The sequence below is a fragment of the Mustela nigripes genome, chromosome 5 (assembly GCF_022355385.1).
Source record: "Mustela nigripes isolate SB6536 chromosome 5, MUSNIG.SB6536, whole genome shotgun sequence".
Lineage (NCBI taxonomy): Eukaryota > Metazoa > Chordata > Mammalia > Carnivora > Mustelidae > Mustela > Mustela nigripes.
This window is the reverse complement of record NC_081561.1, coordinates 72,524,242-72,540,694: the sequence shown is the minus strand read 5'-3', so window position 1 is coordinate 72,540,694 and position 16,453 is coordinate 72,524,242. Positions and strand designations below refer to the sequence as shown.

The 16,453-nt window shown below is 40.5% G+C and overlaps 1 protein-coding gene across 3 annotated transcripts in view; it reads right to left on the bottom strand.

Moving 5' to 3' along the window:
- Positions 1-434: 434 nt before the first annotated feature.
- Positions 435-16,453, bottom strand: part of PKIB (cAMP-dependent protein kinase inhibitor beta) — a 111,540-nt gene continuing 95,521 nt past the window's right edge. The window contains exons 5-6 of one of the 3 annotated variants that reach the window (XM_059400643.1): positions 6,890-7,066; positions 435-1,666 (exon numbers count right to left, since the gene is read on the bottom strand). In XM_059400643.1, coding sequence (XP_059256626.1) covers positions 1,599-1,666; positions 6,890-7,066 — 245 coding nt within the window. In that variant the 3' untranslated portion in view covers positions 435-1,598. Of the gene's footprint in view, positions 1,667-6,889; positions 7,067-16,453 lie in introns of those variants that run through there. The other 2 variants (XR_009404457.1, XM_059400640.1) reach the window with 2 other exon arrangements.

Below are 16,453 nucleotides of genomic sequence, written 5' to 3'. Positions count from 1 at the left end.
CACACTAGTAGAGCAGTCAAAAATATCTCCAGATATTGCCAAATGTCCTTTATAAGGCCAAATTGTCACTGTCCCGCAAGTTATAAAGTATTGTTATACTCTAATACTCTTTATACTGTTTGCATAATAGCATGTCATTCCATAATGCTCTGAAATACAGTTTTAATGGCTATATTTTATTGAAAATTTAGTGCTACACTGAAGATATTTATTTAGATTTTTCTATTAAAAAATTGTATTTGAGAAAACAATTGAGTTCTTTAAAATCTCCCCCTCTGGTATATATAAGACATTAAGTTAGACTTTGTCAATGAAATAATACATAGGAGGTGATTTATACTGTAAAGTTTACTAACTTCCTCCTTTTAAATGTGTTGCCAATTTTCAGTTGGTATACTTGAGAAGACAAAATTAAGAAGACTTGTCTCAGTAGCAAATTTCTTGAACAGTGAAGAGTTTATTTGATAACTATATACAGACATGGCCTAAGTCAACAATCAAATAAAATATAACAGCATGCATATGTATCTGAAAATGAAAATAAATTTGTTAGCCCATTTTTAAAAAATACAGAATTTTGTTATTTCCTAAAATGTCTAATAAATCAAAATTTACTAAAACTTTGGTTTTGTTTTTGTCTTTCAAAATATATGCTTAAATATATATTAAAAGCAGATATTTTGCTATTTCTACCTACAACATTCACTAAATAGTTAGGTATTATGTTAGCTACTTTAGGAAAGATATAAAAATGAAGGTCTGCATTCCTGAGGAAATCATTTTAGAAACATGTCACAATACACAAAAGCCCTAAGAATTAAAAAAAAAAGACAGTATAAAATGATTAGTAAAGTGTTTTGTATTGTATAATTAATATTAAAGAAAGACATATGCATACACATACAGCCAAGTTAAGGAAGACAGTGAAATTCATTTAATAGTTATGTTCTATATAAACAATCTGTCACAAACTTTGTGTTCTAAGAGTCCACATGAAAGAAATCACAGTATGTATAGACTAGAAACAAAATGCATCAAACAAAAACATCCTAGAGATATTTAGGTTGTCCAACTTCTGTAATTTTTCCAAATCCTTTTAGGGTTTGGGGAAAAATGGTATATTTCTGGTTAGAAAACAAACACTCTCTATGTGTTTTCGACCATTATTCCTTCCTACCAAAAAACCATAATGTCCTAGAAATTCCAATAATTTTTAAATGAATGGTGTTTGCTTTATATTTACTAAGAAACAAGTCATCCATTACCATAAAAATGGAATTAAAAATACATCTGGCTAAGTAAATCCAAAAGAGAGCAGTGGATTTTGTGTTTCTAGATAATGATATGGATTTAAGTGACCATACATTCTTAGCCTTTTCCTTGGGTGATTTGGAAGTAATATGCTTTTTAATAACCTACACTGGACATCATGGTTGCATTCCAAGTGAGTAGCATCACAACGAAATTTTCTAATACATACATGTTGCTTAGGGCTACAATGTTACCATAGTTACTACCAGATCAAATATCTCAGGAATGCAGAGCCACTAAGTCTTTCAATGTACAGAAATTCAGTACTTTTGATAGTTTTTGAGCCTTCATTTTTCTTCTTTCTTCGACGTTTCCAATTGCCTTTGTGTTGTTTCTTCATTTTTCTTTTGCACATCTAAAAAAATAAATAATCTCATTCACTTATAGCATATAGTGAAATATATTTCATATTACACCGTAATGAAACAGTTGGGATTTCCTTCATGCACCTTAATCATTTTCTCCTTGATTCAGACATGCTTTCCCCTCAATCTAGATATGGACACTACACGAAGAAAAGACATAGGCATCGTTTGGGGAATCTACATTCTCCTAGTTACCTTTCTCTCTGACTCTCCAGAAGCATTACATACCAAGCAGTCTCCCGAGGTGGTATTACAATCTCCATTTATAGACTGGCCCATCAAAGCACAGACAGGTTAAGTGACTTACTCCAAGTCACAGAGCTTGTAAGCACAGACACACAATTTGGACCTTGCCAAATGGTTCCATAGCCCACCCCCTTAATGATCTCCCCATAGTGTATCACACTCTCTCCCACTTCCTCACACTTCTAACTCCATGGCTCTTAGGAGATGATCTGACTTTTTACTTCACAGGGGTAAAAATATCATTCAGGTTTATCATCAGCTCCCTCGACTTTCTGCCAACAAACCTTTAAAACCCATGGTCTGTACTTATTCCTACGACCCTTCCTCCTATTACAGTGGAAAAGGTGAACCTCAGGACCAGCTACACAATTTATGGGGGCCCTGTGCAAAGTGGAAATGCAGCACCTCTTGTTCAAAAAACGTGGACAAACAACTTCAAGACAGGAACAGTAGAGCATGACACCAAGTGCAAATCTCCTCTGAGCCCAGGGCCCTGTGCAACCGCACTCACCCACACCTGTGGAGCCGGTCCTGGTGCTGCTCAGACGTTCCAGGTCTATTCTTTCATGATGGGGGATCCTATCCGTCTCTGCCTCATCAGGAAGCTGCCTCTATCAATCATCCCCGCCTCCCTTTCACCTGACTCTCCCTTCTCCCGACTCCTCCTTTCCGCGAGTCACTACCAACCTCACACTAACAAGGCCTTCTTTCAACCGCAATTCTTCCACAGGCTGTCTTGTCGTATGTGCTTTAAAATGTATTATTGTTTGCTGTCTCTGTTTTAAATGGAAATGATTAAGTTTCTACTGCTTCTCCAAAAGTGCTTACTAAAATCATCACTGGCATCTCTGAAGTTTAATCTGATGGACTCTATTCAGTTCTTCAACTTTCCCTCAGGAAATACGTGTGAAGCACGTATTATGTACCAAGCAGTTGAGCAGGGGGTGGGCGGGGATTTCAGCTCTCAGGAGACGTCTAATGAAGGACATGAGGAACACACACAACATGTGGTGTGTGAGGTGTCCTGAGTGCTACGGAGGAAATTAAAGAATAGGAGTTGTCCAGAAGTCTTGGGGCCTGGAGGTTACGGCTTTACGTAGGATTGGCTGGGGAGAAAGGGCATGCGAGCGAAGCATGTGAAGACCTGAGAAGGGGAGGGGTGAGCGATGTCAGTAGCAGGGAGAGTGCCCATCCCAAGCAGAGGGAACAGCAATTTCAAAGGCATCAGTGTGCAGGAAGAAACTGCAAGTGGACCAGAAGGGAGAAAAAAGACCGGAAGATAAAGTCAGAGAGGTACCAAGAGACCTCATATTTTAGGTGAAAAATGGCACCTGTCTGGACAAATGTGAAAGTAGAGCTGACAAGGTTTGCAGACAGATTAGATACAAAGTTGAGAGAAAGGGGACACAAGGATAATCCCAAGGTTTTGGCTCTAGCCACTGGACGCGTCAAACTCCCATTCACCAAGATGGAGAAGAGGCAAGAAGAGCAGGTGTCGGGGAGAATATCCGGAGTTCTCCTTCCTGCCCAAGAAGTTGGAGATTCCTGTTAGATAGCCAAGCAGAGAGGTCAAGTAGGCAGATGGACTTATGGGCGTGAAGTCTGAGGAGCTTCTGGATAGAGATAACAAATCTGTGAGTAATCAGGAAGAGGATATTATCCCAGTGAAATCAAGTGATACCTCAAGAGGAGGCAATGCTGATAGAGAAGAGGTCAAAGAGTGAGTTCTGGTACCATCTAATTCATTCAGAGGTAGGGGACATAAAGAACCAGCAGCAGGAATAAGAACAGTCAGTGAAGCAGGGAGAAATGTGGGAGAGGGGAGGGTCCAGGAAGCCAAGGGAAGAGGGTGTGATCCACCAAGACACAATTGCCAGGAGATCATGTAGGTTGGAGACTAAGAACGGATCACTGATTGCATCCCAGACAATGTCATTTGTGATCTTGAAATAGAGGTGGTGTGGTGAGGATCAGAGAGAGAGAGAGAGAGAGAGACAAAGGATTTGGAGGCATGTCCACTCTAAGAGCTTTTTACCAGCTGCTCCTTCTGCCAAGACCACGCTTACTGCTGATCGTCATGTGCCTGCTGCTCCCTTCAGTTGTGATTCAAAACACACCTTTTTCATTCCTGTTTCCGTTAGGGCTGCCCTCATTTCTCAGTCTAAAGCCATGCTGTAACTCTACCCCCAAATCCTACTTAAATCTCTGATAGAACATATCACCGCTGACATATATTTACTTGTTGATAATTTTACTGTTCCACTGGAGATATAAGATCCACGACAGCAAGACTTTGTCTGGTTTACCACTACACTGTTAGTTTTTAGAATGGTGCTTAGCACCTGTTGGACATTAAATTATAACGATGGATCAAATAAATAGTGACAAAGGGTGTTAAGACCCTTGTCATGTGCACCCGAATGTTTATAGCAGCAATGTCCACAATAGCCAAACTATTTATGTAGTAAATAGTTTTCACTATTTACTACGTAAATAGGACTGGCTCCACAGGTGTGGGTGAGTGCGGTTGCACAGGGCCCTGGGCTCAGAGGAGATTTGCACTTGGTGTCATGCTCTCCTGTCTTGAAGTTGTTTGTCCATGTTTTTTGAACAAACTATTTACGTATTTCCAGCCAAACTGGAAAGAGCCTAGATGTCCGTCAACAGATGAATGGATAAAGAAGATGTGGTATGTATACACAATGGAATGCTATGCAGCCATCAAAAGAAATGAAATCTTGCCATTTGCGACGACATGGATGGAACTAGAGGGTATTATGCTGAACAAAAAAAGTCAATCAGAGAAAGACAATTATCATATGATCTCCCTGAAATGAGGAATTTGAGAGGCAGGGAAGGCTGTCCTGGGGGTTATGGAAGGAAAAAATGAAACAAAATGGGATCTTAAGATTAAGGGACTCAATCTCACAAAACAAACTGAGGGTTGCAGGTGGGGGGGAGGTGGTCATAGGGATAGGGTGGCTGGAAGATGGACATTGGGGAGGGTATGTGCTATGGTGAGTGCTATGCGTTGTGTAAGACTGATGATTCACAGACCTATACCCCTGGGGCAAAGAATACATTATATGATAATAAAAATAATTTTTAAAAAAAGGCCCTTTGTGACATTTACAACTGTCACCCTCTGTCACTTTTTGCCGATATGTTATCAGGCATCATTGTCCTCCCTATCATGGTTGTTAATTTATAAGAGATAGATTAAGACAAATTATGGGAGACAAATTTTAGGTAGGTTAATTTCATGCAGGATACAGGACCTTTGAGATTCTACAGTTCTTCCCACCTAAAAATACTTATCAAAAACAACACCAAAAACCAAAGCGGACAGATCTGATGGAAACCACCTAATAGCCACATAGTAATCCACCTAATAATCCCCTTTCCCTTCCCTCTAAGGGCATGTGATCTCACTTGGAACAATCCTTTCTTTCCTTTTGCTAGTAACTTCCCTGCCCCACTCTTTTTCCATTTGTACAGCTCCTCAGGGCTCTCCTCTGTTTGCTAGATAGAATGCTGCCCGATTCATGAACCCCTTTATAAAGCCAATTAGGTCTTCAAATTTACTTAGTTGAATTTTTGTTCTTTAACATATAAAAATAGTAACAATATTCTTTCAGATAAAAGTCTCTTTAGTGGCCAAAAAAAAATAATGAAGACTACTAACTCTCCCACAGAATATTTTTTTTCTGTTTCACTTAATGAGGTAATGTCAAGAATCAGTAAGGTTTTGTGTGTGTGTCCAGGAAATGGACACTTTAATTAGGCCTGTCTTACTAACAGGTAACTTAGCTTCTCTGCCACTCTAGTTGAGGATGGCCCTTCAACAGCAACATCACAGTCTGATAACCACATTCCATTTTCAGACTTAAAAGGCCAAAACCATTACACACATTTTTTATTTATTTTCTTTCTTTCTTTCCCTTTTCTCATCTTGTAATAGTTTGTATGGACATAGGCACTTTTTTGCTCTTATTTGTAGGGTCTTATATGAGAAAGGCAATGACCTCTGGGAACACATGAGGTGTGCCTGGACAAAGACAGCCACATTTCCTAGGGATCAAACAAGGAACATCTGTAACTTTACCAGGTAACAAATAATGTCCTGAGGCAGAGGACCAAGAGCCTTCTTCTGGCACCTGCATGAACAGAGTGGGCGTGCAGCAGCTGCTAGCCTCTTTTGCCTCCTTGGCAGTGGCAATAAATTTCTACTCATACTAAAGTCCACCTTGGACTAAATGGGGCACAAGGCCCAGGTATCTTGGTAATGACTTGGAACTGAAATTTTCTTTAACCTCCATGAATGTTTTCTGACTAAAAAGACTTCTTTAAAACTCTATTGAAAGTATCTTTATGTTTATTTCCAGAAGACTGGATTCTGGAAGCTAGATGAACTATATATAAGCAATGAGGGGACAAACCCAAGTTTTCCTCCATCGGTTTGACAGCTCCCCTTTGTCCTTAATGCAACTTTTCCCACTGAAGAATGGTTACCTTTTATACAAATACTTGCCTTCAAGCTTTCATCTTTAACTGACCATAAACTTCTTAGATCTTGAGACGTAGAAGGGCTCATAGAATACTATAGCAAAGCACACGCTTCCAGAGTGGTTTGCTAAGGGGATGATAGGAGGGAAACTACTTTATTTCGGAGCATTTCTCAATGAATTTAAGTTTATTGAGGGAAGGAATTATATTTGTTCACATTTTATCTCCGATTTCGAGCACGGTGCGTGACTAGACATGTCCAACAAATACATAAATGTTCAGCTTGCACATACACATCGGGAGAGAAAAAGATAAAACTGTTCACTTTCAGAAAGCCTAAAAAATGACACTTAGCCTGCAACAAAAACAGAGGTGTTAGTCCACACGTAAGAAAAAAAGAGCACTTATAACCAGTTATAAGAGAGACTGCTCCAGAGGCAAGGAGAGAACTTGGGCATTACCTTCCTTCATGGACAGGGCCTCCAGTTTGAGGGGCAGCTCTGCGGACCCGCCCATCCCGGCCGAGCCCTGGATGTCTGGCACGGCATTCCGGCGGCCAGTCCTGGCCGAAGAGGCAAAATTGTTGACCACAGACTCCACATCAGTCATCTCGGACGAATCTGTCCTCATAGCAACATCTGCAAATAGAAGGTGCACATGAAGAGGAGAATGAGCCTATTGGGAGGTAAAGGTTCACAGAGGTGGCAAAGGCATGGCCGGACCGAAACCACGACAGGCCTGCGAACGGAGTCGTTGGTCACACCTTGCATTGATGCCTCTGTTTGCACGTTCCACATTCGCGGCTTAGACCCTGGCGTGCTCAGTGTGAGCCGGCTCGCTATAAATAACCCCTGAGCCGAGCAAGCCACTAGGATGCTTTAGGGGGCAGTGATCTCTTGCTTTTTGTTCTATTTTTCTGCGGATGCATCAGCCCAACCAGGGCTTGGAAGGAAATGAAAACTGACTTGTTGGGCCACTCCTGTAGAGAGCCTGCCTGCCAGGATTTGTTTGTGGTGCTTGTTCAGGCTGAAATCAAATCACTATAATTTGCAGGCCCCCAACAAAACACACTCGGCTTCAACTCCTTAGAAATAAGAAATCCAACTTCATCTCAAAGGTGTTGTGCCCCAGTGACAGCTGTGTATTTCGTTCTGCTCGAGTCTCACAGCTAATTTTCAACAGCCTCATGTTCGTGTTTAGGAGAGTAGAACCTGTATCGCCTTCTCTCGCATTTAAGGGGACCTGGTAATTACTAGTACTTTCGAAAGCATCCTTTATCTTTCTAGTAATTGTCTCTGTGAAAGAAGTCTTGGGAAACCATTTATGGTATGGGTAGGCAGGGAGCCAGCAGACACAGTTTATTCTAAAACTAACCCTCGTTCGTAGGTTGTTTTCTAACGAGTCTTCCCTAAGAAGTCAATGCTAGTGATATCACAAAAGCAGCAGCAGCAGGGACAAGCATCTATGGAGAACCTATGAAGCCCTCGGCTCTCCGCTGGGCCCGGAGAGTACAAAGGGACACTAGACTCTCCGTTTTTAGGGGACTTGTGCTCTCAAAGAGAAGAAAGAAGGTACACATGCGAAGACATACCATCATGCCACAGAATATGCTGAGTATCAACCCAGGGATGGAGACAATCACTTATGGTGCTTGAGGGCAGAAATAGCTAAGTCTTGACCTATACAGAGCAAACCAAGCTTTTCACCATTATTGGAAGGGAGCCCTTTCCAACTGCTTAACTTCGATTCAGGAAATGCTAAAAATAAAGTGAAATAGTCACAAAACACGGTGCGTTTCATATTAGAATTACAACTCCTTTGGTTCTGCAGACCCAAGAAATGCATGCTGAGCTTAGCGTGGCACTCGGGAGTCCAGGAGTAGGCGAGGCTCCTTCCCCAAATAGGCGCATTTTTGCAGGAACCGTGGGAAATTTGAGAACACAGCTAGATTTTCAGACACAACTTTGGAACCAATTAGACTTCTCTCTGTTTAGTATTTGCCAACTGTCTGGCATTGACAGACAGCATAGAGTAATGTAAAGAGCACTGGACTGTTAGTCAAAAAGAACTTCATTCCATTACAGGCTAGCAGGTGATACTAATTCACTTAATTTCTCTGAGTCACAGTTCCTCCCTGTGTAATGGGTGTAAAAATATTAGCCTGATTCACAGTATTCTTGTGAAGAACTAATAAAATAAAGCATATTGAAATTCCTCGTAATTCTAAAACCATGTTTGTTTATTGGTATCATCATTCACGTTGCAAAGTTTTATTTACCCCACCGCCATTCTATGTATCCCTTTAATCCTACCAAGAAACATCTTCATAGTGGAAGACCATTTAAGTTTCCCAAGAGGGAAACTAGGTTTATTCAATTCAACATAAACATTTTATATCTATTATCTCATTTTAAACCTCCTAATAATCCTATGAGGTAATAAGGAACAACCCTCCCTACATGGATATGGAGCCCAGGGCTCAAGGTTAAATGATTAACTGGGAGTCGCGCAACTGCTACTGTAGCACACAAGCAAGCAAATCCAGTTTCACATCACTGTTAAGGCAAGATGACATGGATTACCACAAAATTATCTTTCCAAATCCCTGTGATAGGTATAGACAAGACATACAAGAGCTACTTATGATTCTGTCCTTCATTACTCTTTAAATAGGGAAAATTATGTATATGCATATATATGTACGTGTGTGGGTTTGTGAGGGAGAGAGAAGGAGGGAGAGATTCCCTATCTCTTCATAGGTATTCCTTTCTGGCTTAAATGTTTAGTTATCTATAATACAGGAATGTCAGTTATAGAGTTCTTCTCTATAGTTCGTGAGAGGTGCCTGACACCAAGTTTGGAAAGAGACCCCATTTAAAGGCTTCTAGTGTGTCCTCAGCCAGTTAACAGCACATCAGGAGCCATGGCCATGATCAAATGTTTATTTCTGTGGAGTACTTTCCTGTACACAAGTAAGTTAACTATGCTAAAACTCGAGGACCAGTTATATGAATACTTTGATGACTACTGACCTGAGAGTCTAAAATCTTAAAGTTGAAGATAACAACACATATAAAGATATTAAGATATGCTATTTAGAATACTTAAATGCTATATATTTTATATTAAACGAAGTGAGGAAACTTCTTTAGTAAGAAGGTCTATGTTAAAGAAGTATTAAAGAAGTATTAAAGTATTAAAGAAGTATTGAATTAGAATTTGTATATCAAAAGGGAACTTCCAAAAGGTGACCTGTAGAGTAGACATGGAAGAAGAAATTCTGGTCTCCAAATTTATATCAAGGCTTCTTGGCTATTGGCTGCTATCTTAGAAGTTTTGTTCTTACCTTTACATTATTACTTCAGACATGGTCTTTCTAAATGACTCCTTTTTTGCCTATTAGTGTTAGAAAATAAGATCATCACAAAACTCTCTAAAAGTCTGTCAATTTATATTCGTTAACTACCATTTTAAGATCAGAAACAGAATTGGATGTGCGGGGAGGCCAAGCCATGGGAGCCTGCTTTACCCCAGAGTTTTACTTTGTCATTTCAAAGCTCTCCCTCTTCCCAGGATGCTCTTCCTTTCAGAGCCTGCCACTGACACCAGGGCTAAGTGGTGCCACTTAGCATCCTGACACCCAGGATGCCAGGCTCCTCCACAAAACAGCAGTTCACCCAGCCCGGCCCTCCAGGGCTGTGGGGAGACGGAGATGTCTGCTGTGAAAAGTCATCTCATCTTCCTGACAGAACGTGTCCATGACTTAGAGATCACTGCGTGGCGGGAACTCTGGAACCCACAAGGTCATTCTCAAATGGGCTCTTCTGATTTCTCTGGCAAGGAGATTTACTGTAGCACTGGAAATAATCTAAAAGTCTGTGAGGGAAGAATGGTTGAATAAACTATGTTGTGTTATGGAACATTATAAAGCTACAAAGAATGTGCTAAGTTTAGTTAGATCTACCTACAGAGATGTGTCCATGACACATTGCAAAATGAAGCAAATTTTAGAAGTGTGGGGGAGGGGAAGCAATGAATGCAATATGATCTCAACTTTGTAAAAGTTTGTAAAAAGAATAAAAAATCCTAGTTGAAAAGGTAAGAGAGAACAAGAAGAATGTTAACCATTTGTTGGTACTTCCTTACACATGTTAACTTGTAATAATGAGCATATATTATTATTGTAACTTAAAAGTACTGAAATACAGTCACCTGACAAAATTAAGAATACACAGGTATTCTAGCACAGAAAGTCTCTAAAAGTCACACGTTGACAATTTAACTGAAAATAGTGTATCTGTAAGTGTAAGTTTCTTCCTGTAACAAAGAGTCATCTTATCTGCCTGTCATTATTGTTTTATGCAACATTGATTACATATGTCTGATTTTTTTTTAGAGGCATGATTATATACATTGTAAAAGAAGATTTCAAAATGGAGCAAGCAAGCCTAGTTAAGAGAGTCTCCTTTAAAATAGGGTTGTTAGGGGGCACCTGGGTGGCTCAGTGGGTTAAAGCCTCTGCCTTCGGCTCAGGTCATGATCTCAGGGTTCTGGGATGGAGCCCCGTGTTGGGCTCTGTGCTCAGCAGGGAGCCTGCTTCCTCCTCTCTCTCTGCCTGCCTCTCTGCCTACTTGTGATCTCTATCTGTCAAATAAATAAATAAGTAAAAATCTTTTAAAAAAATAAAATAGGGTTGTTAGGAGGCCATATGAGGAGAGGAATTTACGCACACCCTCAACAGAGAAACTATGAAATTTTTCTTAAAATTTTATTTATTTATTTGACAGAGAGAGTGTGAGAGCACAAGTAGGCAGAGCACCAGGAGGGAGAGGGAGAAGCAGACTCCCCACTGGGCAGGGAGCCCCACGCAAGGCTCTATCCCCCAGTACCCTGGGATCAAACCTGAGCCAAAGGCAGTCACTTAACTAACTGAGCCACCCAGGTGCCCAAACTTTCTGAGCTTTAAAGCCAGCTGCAAGCCCTCAGCGTGGACTTAACCTCCTTCAAACCATAGCAACTGGATCACCCGTGGTACTTCACTTCTAAAGGAGCCAATTCGGTTTAAAAAGCTCGGTCCTTCATTTGCATACACAACCAATCCCAGTTAATTTTTCAATTCCTCTTTTGCACAGAGGACCTAAATGAAAGCTACACTCCTATCCTTCCATCTTTATATCTCTGCCCTCCCCCACCTTTGTCTTCCTTGGAACGCAAGTTAGGTGTCTACCTGAATCTGTGTTTCCTGAATTGCAATTCTAACTGCCCAAGTAAATGTCTGTTTGCTTTCATTTTTGGTGAATCCTTTCTTGGTCAACGTTATAGGGAGAGAGAATTGCTCTCTTCAAATGCTTTGTAACATAACCCATAGAAAGATGAGGAAATAGTACTAATAAACACAGAAGAGAGATTAACTTCCAAGTTCTTCTAATTTTCTGGGCTTGAAAAGCTAATTATGTTTATGTTTGCTAACTAAGGCAGCTGACTCACTAGCGACTCTTCCTCTTTTTCTTCTACAGAATTAGTAGGGAATCTGGATGAGTTCTGCTTTGTCAACGGTGGATGATTACAAGAGTGGAAACCATTTGGACATTTGGAGATTTCACAGAAGTCCTTGCATGCTCCTAGAAAGGTGATGTAATTTTCATCTCTTTCATCTCTTTTGGAAATACACAATTTTCAAGGTGCCTTAACAACAGCCCATTACCCAGTCCTAGATACACACATGCCAGCATCTTCAGCTCTGTCAAATCGAAAATGCAACATCAGCATGAAAAGGATAACAATGTTCAAGCTAAATAAAGCACTGGAAGAATACATATCTATAAGACATGTGTACTTATATATATGCATGTAGGTATGCATGTGTATTTATGTATATAAAATCACTGGTCAGCTCGCAGTGAGCTAAGAAAGGAGTGTGTTAGTAGGTTAAAAGCATAACCAGGAACCAAAGTTTTTGCAGCCTCTTTCTCTCCAGCCTCAAAGCTCACACTCACTCTCTTCTCAAGTTCCCTTACTTGAACCGGAGACTGCAAGGAGCTGGTTACCTTTTCTCTAATCTCTGGATCAGTATCACTCACTTCACCTCCTACAGCGAAACTCATTCTGCATATATGACTTGAAATAAACTTCTTACCTGTTAATCAGTTCCCTGGAGGTGTGAGTCAGGCTCTCTGAAAAAAGCACTTAGAGTAACAATGAAGAACATATATTTTGGAAAATTCGTGCTTTTCCTGGTCATAAGAAAGAGAGGATGAGATAGAGCGAGACACAGACTGGTCTCCGTTGATGTCTCTCTCTCTTCAGGTTTCAGCACCTTAATACTTCATGCTATATTTCTTCAGTTCTCTGCCTACAGCTCTTATTTTGCAAGATTTTCTGTTCTGGAGTGTGAAAACTTCTTCCAAACAAGGTCAGAGAAACCTAGTAATTGCCTCTTAATGTGGACCAACAAAAACAGATAATTATTTATTCATCCAGTCGACATTTATCAAGCTCCTGCTAAATTATTAAGTGCCAGGCCCTGTGCTAGGCCCACAAGCTACAAAGAGGAACCCACAGTCTGGTGAGATCAAACACATTCTAATCTTTTCAGTAGCTTTCCTGACCTCAAATCCTGTTCTTTGAAATTAAGTAAAAGTATCCACCTCTAAAAATGGGAATCCTAACACATTTACTCACCTAAGTACTAAGACCATTTTAGGCTAAACAGAGCTAACATGAAACATATACCTGTATTAAAATGATTTTTTTTTTTAAACTTAGAGACCTTCCTTTTTTTTGGTAATTCCTCCACATAGGGAGTTTCTGTGCCTCAAGTACAAGCCAAAGGAAATTCAGCTTCTTGTCTGTTGACACACATACTATTTTTCATGCTTAGACTCTTTCCTGATGATGAGTTAAACATAAACAAATGATTAAACCCTTCAATATACATTTGTAGGCACATGAAAACTATTTCTACCATGAAGAATTTTTGGACAACTGAAACCTATAAAATTCTAAATATAAAGGCAAATTGACTTTCCAATAATCTTCCAGATAAAGTAATTCACATATCTGAATACCCTTCTGACACAATAACATTGTTATGCTAAGATAGGGTCACTTAGAATAATAATGTGGACTGATATGGATAAAGATAAGAACCTCAACTTGACTAAGCACTCAGCCTCCTTGAGAGGAGGGGTCCACATTTAACTGGTCATCCTACTTTTTCATTTCCTGCTAGAAAAATTTACCGGAAACACACCTTCCATCAGGACTATAGGGAGTTCGCTTGCCACAGGCCTCCCCATGCCCCTTGCAGCTTCCCCAAAAGACCATTCCACATAAATGGTATAGACCCAGATACTTGAGTGGTTTACCATAACGCAGCCAGTTTGTGTCAAAATCTTTTCTAAGGCCAGACAGTCCTCTTTCTGCCATTATCATGACTCCCCCTGCTCCTCTCCAAAACAGATTTCCCTAATTATCAGTACATCATCTTGGGTAGCACATCTGTGCATGTGGGTGTTATGCGTGCTGGGTGGTATCCAGGACACACAGGGATATTTTCAGTTCTCCTTTAGATGAACGTCATTCTAAATGGTTGTAAGTTGTAGCAGAGCATGCCTCCTATCTTATGTCTGACGTAGTTTGGCCTTTTACTTCCCACCTTTTTATTTCCATCTTTCTGAGTGATCAGAATTGAGACCATTTAGCTTGAATTAGAACAAACCTTTCTCATTTTTTCCTCCACTTTACCTCACACCCTGCCTGTGCTCCTTCATTCTCACGTATTTCTCACATTCTCCTTTCTATTCAAGGGACACAAATATCGTTGTTTTCTTAGTTTATTAAGGTACTGCAGGCTACAAAAGGAAGTACTTGTATTCAACTCAGAACGTACTTATTTAACACCAACTGTGTGCAAAGCACTCTGCTGCTTGCCACAGTAAGGATTTCCCATGCCTTAGCTGGAGACCTGGAAAGGCCACAAGCCAGGCAGCTCTGGGACGCACACAGGGGAGGGAGTGGTTAGTTCCAAAAGAGAGGATGTGGCAGAACTGCAGAGGGGGGTCCGAGAGAGAGAGAGAGAGAGAGAGAGAGAGAGAGCAAATTCCAGCAAGAGACTGCCTCTCATCTTCGCCTTTTCCAACCGTTTTAGGACACAAAGTGTTCTTAGATTTCAAAAAAGGCATAAAGAGGGGCGCCTGGGTGGCTCAGTGGGTTAAAGCCTCTGCCTTCAGCTCAGGTCATGATCCCGGGGTCCTGGGATCGAGCCCTGAGTCGGGGTCTCTGCTCGGCGGGGAGCCTGCTTCCTCCTCTCTCTCTCTCTCTGCTTGCCTCTCTGAATACTTGTGATCTCTGTCTGTCAAATATAAAATAAAAAATAAAATCTTTAAAAAAAAAAGTGACTCTTAATCTCACAAAACAAACTGAGGGTTGCTGGGGGGAGGGGGTTTGGGAGAAGGGGGTGGGATTATGGACATTGGGGAGGGTATGTGCTTTGGTGAGTGCTGTGAAGTGTGTAAACCTGGTGATTCACAGACCTGTACCCCTGGGGATAAAAATATATGTTTATAAAAAATAAAAAATTAAAAAATAAATAAATAAAATAGAGGAAAACATTAAAAAAAAAAAAAAAAAAAGGGCACAAAGATTCTCCAAGCTCACAAAAGCCCAAGGACTGAATTTGCACTACTGAGAAAATGAATTTTGAGGATTCTATGGTTTGCGTGCCCCATTCCCATGTCAGAGTGAACACAATCTGTGCAGGGGGGTTCAAAGGAAGCTCTAAGAAGTCAGTTCCTCTTTTAATGAGACAGTGGTTTTAAAATGTCAAGTGACTTTTGATGACATCAATAGGAAGGAGAAAAAGGGAAGTTAATCTGACCAACATGGTCGTGGTAGAAATGCCGTTGTATCCCTCTACCTAGTACATGGGCTGACACATAGTTATCTAATAAATTCAGTAAATACTGAATTAATAGCTGATATCTATAAATTTTGGGCAGGCAAACATAGCTAGTGATCATGCTTTTAATTATTAATATTCTTAATAAAAACTGAAAGTTCAGTTAATCATATACTAAAATGAATTTTATGACATTACCAATAAAGTAGCTTTAGAGGCAGGATGTAGCCTAGTGGCAAATACAATGCTTTGCCATGTGGGTAACATCAATTGTCACATGCAGAGCAGAAGTTAATGCAAAAACTCTTCTGGAATCACCCTCATCCAAGGCATCTGAATAGTTACACTCTTCAGACTCTGGGTCTCTGGAAGGGATTCATAAACATTAAACTGAAGACTGCCCTACCAAAGTCGGTTAGACACAATTCTATCAGCTTTCCCTCGTGCAAATATGCAGTCCTCTAACACTTTTTTTTTTTTTTTTTTTAGGATTTTATATATTTATTTGACAGAGATAGAGATCTCAAGCAGGCAGAAGACAGACAGAAAGAGACAGAGAAGCAGGCTCCCTGCTGAGCAGAGAGCCTGATGCGGGGCTCGATCCCAGGACCCTGAGATCATGACCTGAGCTGAAGGCAGAGGCTTAACCCATTGAGCCACCCAGGGGCTCCAGTCCTCTAACACTTTAAATAGCCCAGATCCTATAATTTTAACTCATTCAACAAATTCTCTTTTACCATTTTCATTCTCAACAAGGGGGAAAATAGAGCCTATTATCCTCTGGGCTTATTTACTTTCCTGGGATTATTATTGAGAGTGGTACATCTATGACAAAAAATAGTTCCATAATTTTTCTTCAGTGTGAAGGTCATCTAAAGGAATAGCTTAAGCTTGGACAATTTATTATTTTTTAAAAGATTTTATTTGTTTATTTGACAGAGAGAGAGAAAGAGAGCACAAGCAGAGCAGCAGGCAGAGGGAGAGGGAGAAGCGGGCTATCCGCAGAGCAAGGAGCCCTATGTAGGGCCAGATCCCAGGACCCTGGGCAGACATTTAACCAGTGAAGCCACCCAGGCACCCCAAGCTTGGACACTTTAAACTGCATGCTTTTATTTCAGAAAGTTTT